General features: G+C 47.8%; 1 protein-coding gene across 1 annotated transcript; it reads left to right on the top strand.

The window, feature by feature from the left end:
- The first annotated feature begins 408 nt into the window (after positions 1–408).
- Positions 409–8818, top strand: LOC119949696 (high mobility group protein HMGI-C-like). Its single transcript, XM_038771609.1, has 4 exons — positions 409–578; positions 3861–3941; positions 4564–4623; positions 8672–8818. Exons 1-4 carry the CDS (start codon positions 420–422, stop codon positions 8798–8800), a joined length of 429 nt encoding a protein of 142 aa, XP_038627537.1. The 5' UTR covers positions 409–419; the 3' UTR covers positions 8801–8818.
- The last annotated feature ends 425 nt before the right edge of the window (positions 8819–9243 follow it).

A 9243-nucleotide genomic window follows, 5' to 3' on the forward strand; every position in this document is an offset into this window, starting at 1 on the left:
TCTAACAAGAATTTAGTTCAGTGCTTACCATAGATACTCAAAAAATACTTTTGATTGATTTTAAAGCTGGAGCGCCATCTTCAGGACCACTCAATCTCTCATTAAAAATACACTTCATCCCGTGTCATTTTATGTGCACATGAAATGTGTGTTTGCACATACACATCCTGAGCCATTTCAATGATCTCATTTGCATTCAAGCACACCCACACACTTCACTGGTGCACCATACACTCCAATGCATTCACAAATCTGTGTGAATCTGCAGACCCATACCTTCACACACCTTCAGGGCTCTGGTCCATAGCTGGCATAGCCCAAGTTCCTCTTTTCCTTTTGATCATTGCAGGTGCTAATCCACAAAGGAACTGTGGAGAGGAAAGAGAACACCAGGCCTGGTGTCTGTGTTCCTTTTGTCCATGGAGAAAACAGCTTCTTCTGTTGAGAGAAATATCAGAAATCGCTGTCCACAGGAAAATATGGATGGGAACCACAATAGAAAGCCTGAGAGTCTAGAAGCTGCTTTGCCTTCTGAACCTCCAAAGAGAAGACGTGGAAGACCACCCAAGAAAAAGGAGGTGAGTCCTGGGACCCCCTAAAGGAACTCCATGGCCTGGCTGGGTGGACCACTTCTGTCTCACATTCCCACCCTCCACTGTCAGTCTCCCACTCCCACCGTCTCACATACTCTTGGTGATTTTCATGTTGGGGGTTAATAATAATTGTGATATTTGTTAAGTGCTTACTATGCACCAAGCACTGTACTAAGCAACTGGGGTAAAAACAAGAAAATCAGGTCCCACCTAGGGCTCACAGTCTGGGTAGGAGGGAGAACATTCTGCAGATGAGGGAACTGAGGCCTAGAGAAGTTAAATGACTTGCCTAAGGTCACACAACAGGTAAGTGGCGGAGCTGGGATTAGAACCTAGGTTCTCTGGCTCCAGGGTCATAGTCTTTCCTCAAGGCCATGCTGGGTTGGAAAGAGCAGAAAGGAGCATCTTCCTTCCCAAACCCTCTCCTACCCCTGATTTTCCCATCACTTTTCACACCACCACCATCTTCCCTGCCTCACAGTCTGGGAACCTTGGCATTATCTTTGACTCTCCTCTTTCCTTCAACCTGCACAGTGACTAAATCACTAAATCCTGTCACAGTCACTAAATCCTGCCAGTTCTATCTCCCAACATCTCCAGAATTTGTCCCTTTCTCCCCAACCAAACTGCTACCAAGCTGGTCCAAGCATTTATCATATCCTGCCTTGACTACTGGATCAGCCTCCTTTCTGACCTCCCTGCTTCCAACCTCTCCCTGCTCCAGTCCACACTTTACTCTGCTGTCCTCCTCATTTTCCTAAAAATTTGTTCAGTGACTGTTAGATTTGGCAAAGAGGCAGTCACTGGTGATCTCAGAGAGAGAAGATTCAGAGGAGTGAAGAGGGAGGAAGCCAGATTTCAGGGGGCCCAGGAGGGAGTTGAAGGGGAGGAAGTGGGTGTAAACAACTTGTTCAAAGAGTTTAGGTAGGAATGGTAGGAAAGAGATTTGGTGATAGCTAGAGGGTGCAGCAGGAAGAATATTTTTAGGATGGGGGAAAAATAGCAGTGTTTGTGGGGGCATTAGGGGTTTAAGGAGGGAGTTAAAAGTTAGAAACAGCTGGCACGGCAATGGGCAGGAGAGCCAAAATGGAGAAGTTGTGCTGGTAAGCAAAGGAGAGGGCAGAGCTGAAGAAGGTGAGGATGAACTTAAGATGGATGAAGTAGGCTGAGTTTCTAGCAACTTGAACACAAGAGTGGAGGAAGTGTCCTGTGGAACTGCTCCATGGCTGTGGTTGGCATGAGACTGATGGAGGGACAGGGTTGCAAGGGAGGAGTTGAGTGCATGGATTTGTGCATCAAGAGAAGGTAGGTTGGGTATAGAGACCAAATGGGGCATACTGGCCTGGGATAAGTAGAAAGAATCAAGAAATCAGAGGCCTCTGTGTGGGAACAGAACAGTTTTGCAGGGAGAGGGTGTGTGGGAGAGAAGACAGGTGAGGAGGAGGTTGTGATCACTTAGGGATTTCAGAGGTATCTCAAAAGAAGAAAGAGGGTGCCCCTGAAGTGGGTTTGGAGGGAAACAAAGGCAGAATACAGTGTTCCCTTCGTTGCTGCTGAGGTCAGTATGAGGAAACCCCCTGGCTCAGTTCAGGCTCCTCTGCTTACACATTTACTCTTACCTTCCCACTCTCCCTACCCCATTGGAGAACTGAATACTGAGTATTCCAGGAATGTTTGCATTTTCCTGAGACAGCAGGGCTGGGGGTACTGGGGAAGAGGCCAGGGAAACTTGCTGTCAGGATCTCTAATCTACAGTCTAGATTTTGTCCTGATCAGGAGCTGGATAGTTGAAGTCCATTTTGCATTCACTAATGAATTTCCCTGAGCTTCTCCAGCTAGGAGCTTTCACAGATAGTGCAATGAACCTATAGTCATCCATGTGTTAGCCATTTCTCTAGAACTCCACAGTTTGGTATTCCCATTGAAGAACTGAACTCAAAACTTGGTCATTATGGAAGGAGACTGGTACAGTGGTTCCTTGTACAGTGCCATGCCCATGGGGTGCTTAATAAGTATCAATTGAGTTTAATTGAAACATCTTGTGACCCCTGCCTGGTGTTGGACCTTGGAGAAGTGAAGTCTGTGAATTATCTGGACTAAAGTTAAGCAGAAGGGTGGACTAAAATAGAGCCTAAAATGTGGGGAAGCTGGGCGGACCTAATAGACAGAGCACAGGCCTGGGAGTCAGAGGACCTGGGTTCTAATTCTGGCTCTGCCTCTTGTCTGTTGTGTGACCTAGGAGAAGTCACTTAACCTCTTTGGGCCTCAGTTTCTTCATCTGTAAAATGGGGATTAAATACTTGTTCTCCCTCCTACTTAGACTGTGAGCCTGATGAAAGACAGGGATTATGTCTGACCTGCTTATTTTGTTTCTATCCCAGCATTTACTACAGTGCTTGGCACAGTCTAAGCATCTAACAGTCAAACAATGGGACTTATTGCTTACTGTGCACATAGCACTGTACTAAGCAGTTAGGGGAGTATAATGCAATAGAGCTGGTAGACACGATCCCTGCCCACAAAGAGCTTACAATCTAGAAAGGGAGACAGGCATTTAAATCAATTACAGATAGGGAAAATGGCAATTTATGAGGATATGGGCATAAGTGCTGTGGGGCTGAGGGTGAAATGAGGATCAAAGTACTTAAGGAGTATGGACCTGAGTGCATAGGCAAGACAGAAGGGAGAGTGAAGAGGGAAAATGAGGGCTTAGTCAAGGAAGGTATCTTAGGAGAGATGTGATTTTAGAAGGACTTTGAAGATGGAAAGAGTGATGGTCTGTTGAATATAAAGGGGGAGGGAGTTCCAGGCCAGAGGGAGGAAGTGGGCAAGGGGTTGGCGATGAAACAGAGAGGTCAAGGTACAGTGATTAAGCCGGCGCAAGAGGAGCGAAGCATGTGGGCTGGGCTTTAGCAGATTAGCGAGGCAAGGCAGGAGAGGGAGTGCTGATCGAGTGCTCCCAAGTCGATGGTAAGGAGCCTCCACCCGATGCGAAGGTGGACGGACAACTGATGGTTGCCCTTATTCTTATTACTTTGGGGAAAGTTGGGGAAGAAAAGTCACGGGGCCTCAGATCTGGTGCCATTTGGAATGTGTGCCTGGTAAAGGGGTTGGGATAGGTAATACAAAAAGGAAATTTGAGGGGATTTTGCTAAATCGCTGGGTGGGTATAGGGTACTTGGCACTGGGCTAGGGGGGCAGAGACAGCTGGGTCAGTCTCTCTCAGTTTGGTTCCTACAAGAAATGTTTCTTCCCGCTTCTGAGCAGGCACGGATTGGCCCCTTACCTGAAAAGAGACCACGAGGCAGACCCAAAGGAAGCAAAACCATCAATACCTCTGGATCCATGGTAAGAGACATTATTATTTGGCAACATTTTAGAGTCACCTTTGGCACTTGATCAGCCCAATGTCTTGTTGGGCCTGGGTGGCTACTCATGTCTGGCCTTTGGCATTTGGCCCACCATCATTATCAATGATACTTACTGAATGCTGGTTGTTCATTGTGCAGAGCACTGTGCTAGACATTCAGGATAGGTGCAAATAAAGTATGATATGATTCATGTCCTTCAGAATTTTCCAGTCTAAAGGGGAATACATGCTGGCATATATTGATAAAGCAATGGTTAAAAGAGCATGAGCAGAAATATCAATGGACTGGGTTGATGTTTGGCACAACTGTAAGCCCCACATACCCTGAGCAAATCAAGGTTGAGCTCTTCTCCCAAACCCCTTCTGACTACAAACAGGGCTTAATTTGATTTGGGAGAGATCCTGGGCTGGTGAATGCTGACGATCTCCATCAGGGAATCCTCTCCCAGGCTGAACGCTTGGCTGAAAAGGGAGGAATAGAGGCAAGAATGCAGTGGAGATGGGAGGGCCAGAGGAATGGTTAGCTCCCACAGAAAAGTACCTCTCGATTTTGGTGGAGGATATGGTACTGCCCGTTAAGGCAGGTTGACTCTTTTTCAGCTGCAGGTTGAAACTTTGGCTAAGAAGAAGCCAAGAGGGAGACCCCGGAAATGGGAAAAGGCAAGTACCCTATCTCCTCTCAGGTTCCCAAAGGCTGGGGGGGTGTCACTTTGCTTGGGTGACTTGGCATGGAGCCCTTCCCAAGCTTCTAGTTCCCTGGGTGGGTGAGAGCACCTGCAGGCTCAGCCAAACCGGTGGTTAAACTGCCACCAGGCAGGAAGCAGGAAGGATATGGGCCCAGCCATGACTCAGACTCCTGCTCTGGTGATTGCTGGAGGAGCCCAGCCATGAGGCTGGGGGAGAATATTTCCCTGCCAGGTGGGGGGAGGTGAAAAGCAGGTGGTGGGGAGCAAAGATGGAGAGGAAGTTGTGGGGTTGAGGGTTGGGTAAAAAACTGACATCTTCCGGTGGGCCCCATCAGCTGTGGAGAGAGTGGGAGAAGAGACAGTGAGATGAAATCCAGAGATTTCAGTTTGAGGACATTGGTGTGGCTGGCAAAGCAAGATCCACAGGAACAGAGTTTGCAGCAGATTTTCATGGCAACAATGTACCAGGGTTGAAAACATAGAGGGAGACATGCTGGCATCTGTCAGATGCTGGTTGACCAAACTTTTTTTCAGAAGGTAAACAGGTCCAGAAAGATAGGACTCACAACTTAAAGCTGGCTATCAAGGAATAAGCTAAAGAATCCTTCCTTGCCCAAACCTCACTTATTCCTGTCTAATAGAAAGAGTAGGTATTATGCACTTACTGTATGCAGAGCACTGTACTCCATACTGGGAGGGAACACACAGTTGAGAATTAGACTCCGTTCCTGCCTCACCCAGGCCATCCCTTCTGTAATTTATTTATTTATATTGATGTCTGTCTCCCCCTCTGGACTGCAAGCTCTTTGTGGGCGGGGAACGTGTCTGTTACATTGTTATACTGTACTCTCCTAAGTGCTTAGTACAGTTCTCTGCACACAGTAAGCTCTCAATAAATACGATTGACTGACTGACTGACTGGTCCCCCATGCCAGTTGCCAGCTCACACAACCTGAGCCACAAACACACTCGGGACAAATCGCCCTAGGTTTCTTAGAAAGTTCTCTGGAGATTCTATGTAATAAGCAGTTGCAGCCTTCTGTTATTTGTGGGAGTGGGGGAGGGGAAGGTGGTTCAGCCCCACCCTCTGTTTACTTCCTGCCACCCACGCACTGTAGTGACATCAGGAGGCTATAAGCTTGTAACCAAGGGTCGCCTTTTCTGCAGGGCTCCTGCCCCTTCGGGTCAACCAGAATCTTGAGTACAAGGTGTGTAGGTCAGGGAGTTGTGGTCACTGGGGAGTTTTCCTTACTCTGCCTCTAGCTGGTTCCAGGACAAAGGGCCTTTACCCTCGAGCTTGGACACCCTAGGCAGACACTGCTATTTCCCCTCCCTCTGCTCCTGTCCCATCCCTTTCTTCTTTCTCTTTCTTCCCCTTCTGATTGTTGCTCAATCTGTCCCTCAAGAGAAAGAGGCATCAGGAAACCTGTGTCCTAGTTTGGGCTCTGCTGCCACTCAACCTCCCTGGTCCTTAGTTTCCCAACCAATAGCTGGGGAGAATGTCTCCCAACCTTGCCCTTCCATTTATTCAAGCAAGTCTAGTGGAGAAGATTGTTCTGGAGGTGTATCTGTTGTATAGAGCCCAGCAGGCTTCTCATCGGAGACTCTCCCATCCGGGTTGCACAGTTGTGAACTGAAAAGGACCCTCACAAGTAATAGGACAAGGGTAGCCAGGCTTCCTGAACAGAAGAGCCCCAAACCAAATACATAATGTAGCCAAGGGCCACCGTTCCCCCAAATTCCTTGAATCGGAACAGGGAGCAGACGTTCCCGGAGGGGATAGGGACTGTTGGTGAGCGACAGTGGCAAGCAAGGGACAGCCAGGGTAGGGTTCTGGCAGAGGATGTTTGAGGGACTTCTGGGTCCAGCCACGATGCAGCTGGGTCAGAATGTGGAATTTGGGGTTGGGTAGAAAATAGACTTGGCGTAGAGGGGCAGACCGAGGTATAGTGGCTGAATTGAAAAGAGGCAACCCACATTTAAATCACTGGCCAGTGGGAGGAAGGGAGGGAGGGAGGGAGGGAGTAGGGACCAAATCGGAGAGTAACTGCTGAAGGTGAGGGCTGGTAACGCAGACAACATGGTTTTGCTTGTGCACCAAGTTGAGGGAGGGGGAGGGAAGTGGAGAGAGCAGTTCCAAGAAGCACAGTTTGCTTTCTGTTCCATGTGCCAATTCTCCGAAATTTATGGGAAGATGGTGGTTATGCAGACAAGCTCTTGGAAGCTGGGCAGTAAGAGCTGAGGCTCAGAGACCGGTCAAATCTGGGGTGGGGGGCAGGAGAGTTTCCTAACGGCTGGCAGAGGTGGTTTATTTGGCTTTGCTCTTTGCTTGCAGCTGCCCATTTCCTATGATGAAACTACTTCTAGATCAGACATTGGGCACTGTCTGGCTGACCACCTCCACCACATTGCTCCCCCCCCCCCCCATGCTCCTGCCTCTCCCAAGCCATACCTCAAACCACAGCCCCACAACTTGACTGATTTTAAGACCAAGTCACTGAGGTTAAGCAACTGCACCCAATGCACTCAACTCTCCTTCAGTCACAGCAGCAGCAACTTCTGGAGCTATTTTGTTGTTGCCCTGAGCTTAAACAGAGGCAACAGGACCTCTACTCTCTTGTCTTTCTCCCCTGGCCCCCAGTTTCCCAATTCCAATTCTCAAGCACAATCTTTGTTCATTTACCTTGTATCCACTGGCACCCAAAATAGTGTTGCGTGGAAGGAAGACTGGCTTTAATTTCATCCTTGGCTTTGTTCTAAACATACAGTGACATTTCTCAAGCCTCAGTTTCTCCTTCATTTAATCCCTCACAATTTCTCCAGGCCATATCACACTTATCACAACTGAAATTCTTTCCTATTCCCACAGGTCTCTAGGGAAGGCGATTTTCAGAACTAGCCATTCTCAGATCATCATCAACATCATCATCATAGACAGCACTATTTACTGAGTGCCTACTATGTGCAGAACATTCAACTAGGCACTTGGAGAGGACAAAATGAAGTAAAAAGACTCAGTCTCTGCCTTCATATAGCTTATAACATAATGAGAAAGTATTCAATGGTATTTATCCAGCGCTTATGGTGTGCAGGGCATGGTTGGGAGAGTACAATAGAATTTGTAGACACGTTCCCTGCCCCCAAGGAACTGCCCTAAAATAAACAATAATCAAAGGACTAAGAACTGAAATAAACCAGCAAAACAAAAACAAGAGTTCAGAGTTTGAGATAAAGAATTCAAAAACAAGTTAGATCAATTCAGTAGCAAATAAACACAGAAACGTCGAAGAGGCCTGAGATGGAGGAGATGTGATATGAAGAAAGGTGGGGGATATTCAGAGGAAATGACTCCTGGAGGAGGTAGTTTTTTAGATGGACTTTGAAGAAGCTAGAAGCTGTAGTTTAGCATAGCGGAGGAAAAGGGCCAGAGCAGAGGGTCAGAGGCAGTGAGGGACAGTTTAGAGGTAGGGCAGCTTGGCACAGGTACTTGGAGTCACACAAATCAGCACCTGTTCTGTAGAGACCATGTTGTCCAGCTGAGGTCTACTGTGGTCTGAGGAGGTTTGACTCTGGTCCTGGTCTATCTTTCCCAAACTATCCTCTCCTTCTTCTTGCCATTGCCAGTACCAAGTCCCCTGTACCATGTACGTAGCCTGGCTGTCTACACTAATTGCTGCTCTATCAAGCCCTCTACTTTTTTCTCCTCTGCCTCTAGGTGCATCTAGCTAAAGGAGAAAGAGCTGGGAAGTGTGAGAGGCCAAAAAGAGATAGGAGGGGAGGCAGAGACCAAAGAAGAGACTAGCACAAAGCTAGGGAAATGGAGGGATGATAACCAACTGAGGATGGGGAGAACAGAAGACCAGATATTGGCAAACATATCAACCACTGGCATCTTTAGTTATTCAATCAATGCTACTTACTGAACACTTACTGTGCGCAGAGCACTGTACTATGTGCTCGGGAACAAGTGTTCCCTTGTGGCCTAATTCTTTCCCCCTCTCTCAACCCTCATTTCCCTTTAGGCCCCAGTGGAAGAGGCTGCCATAAGACCAGAGAAAGAGAAGATCTCTGCAGATCCCGTGACATCATCCTTATTCCCTCACTCTCCTACTCACCTGAGACCAAGTGACTGCGAAGCCGGAGAGTCTTAATTTGATCCACTGGCCACTTGAATGAAATAAAGAGACAAGATCTCTGTGTATCTTTGCCATAGTAACTCCCAAGCCCTAGGGCAAGGCCTCAGTTAGACCAGTTCCCACAACAGCAGTCTTATGGGAAGAATACAACTCCTTGCCCCAAGAAAGTGTTTTAGTCTGAATCTTGCTGCCTCTTTCTAAAATACTCTTTTCATTCTCCCCCCTCCCCTGGCCTGGCCCAGTCCCTCAGGCCACAACATGTACTCTGAGAGGGGTTCACGTGGGGCTATGTTCTTCTTCTATAGGCTTTTTTTTTTTAGGCAATGGGCTCCTGGCATGCTGAGCCCCCTATGGAGCCCTGGAAGAGAAAAAGGGAAAATGGGATAAGAGAGCAGGAGGATGGGAGGCAAGTGGTCTGCCAGAAATCAGAAAGTGTTCAGGGTATTTCACTTCAGAGA

The sequence above is a fragment of the Tachyglossus aculeatus genome, chromosome X2, assembly GCF_015852505.1.
Source record: "Tachyglossus aculeatus isolate mTacAcu1 chromosome X2, mTacAcu1.pri, whole genome shotgun sequence".
NCBI lineage: Eukaryota > Metazoa > Chordata > Mammalia > Monotremata > Tachyglossidae > Tachyglossus > Tachyglossus aculeatus.

Bases quoted from the DNA above. Each gene is read 5' to 3' on its own strand.
- LOC119949696 (XM_038771609.1), top strand. From the start codon at position 420: ATGGAGAAAACAGCTTCTTCTGTTGAGAGAAATATCAGAAATCGCTGT. The intron at 579-3,860 runs GTGAGTCCTGGG...GCTTCTGAGCAG, and splicing joins GACCACCCAAGAAAAAGGAG to GCACGGATTGGCCCCTTACC. The intron at 4,624-8,671 runs GCAAGTACCCTA...ATTTCCCTTTAG, and splicing joins GACCCCGGAAATGGGAAAAG to GCCCCAGTGGAAGAGGCTGC.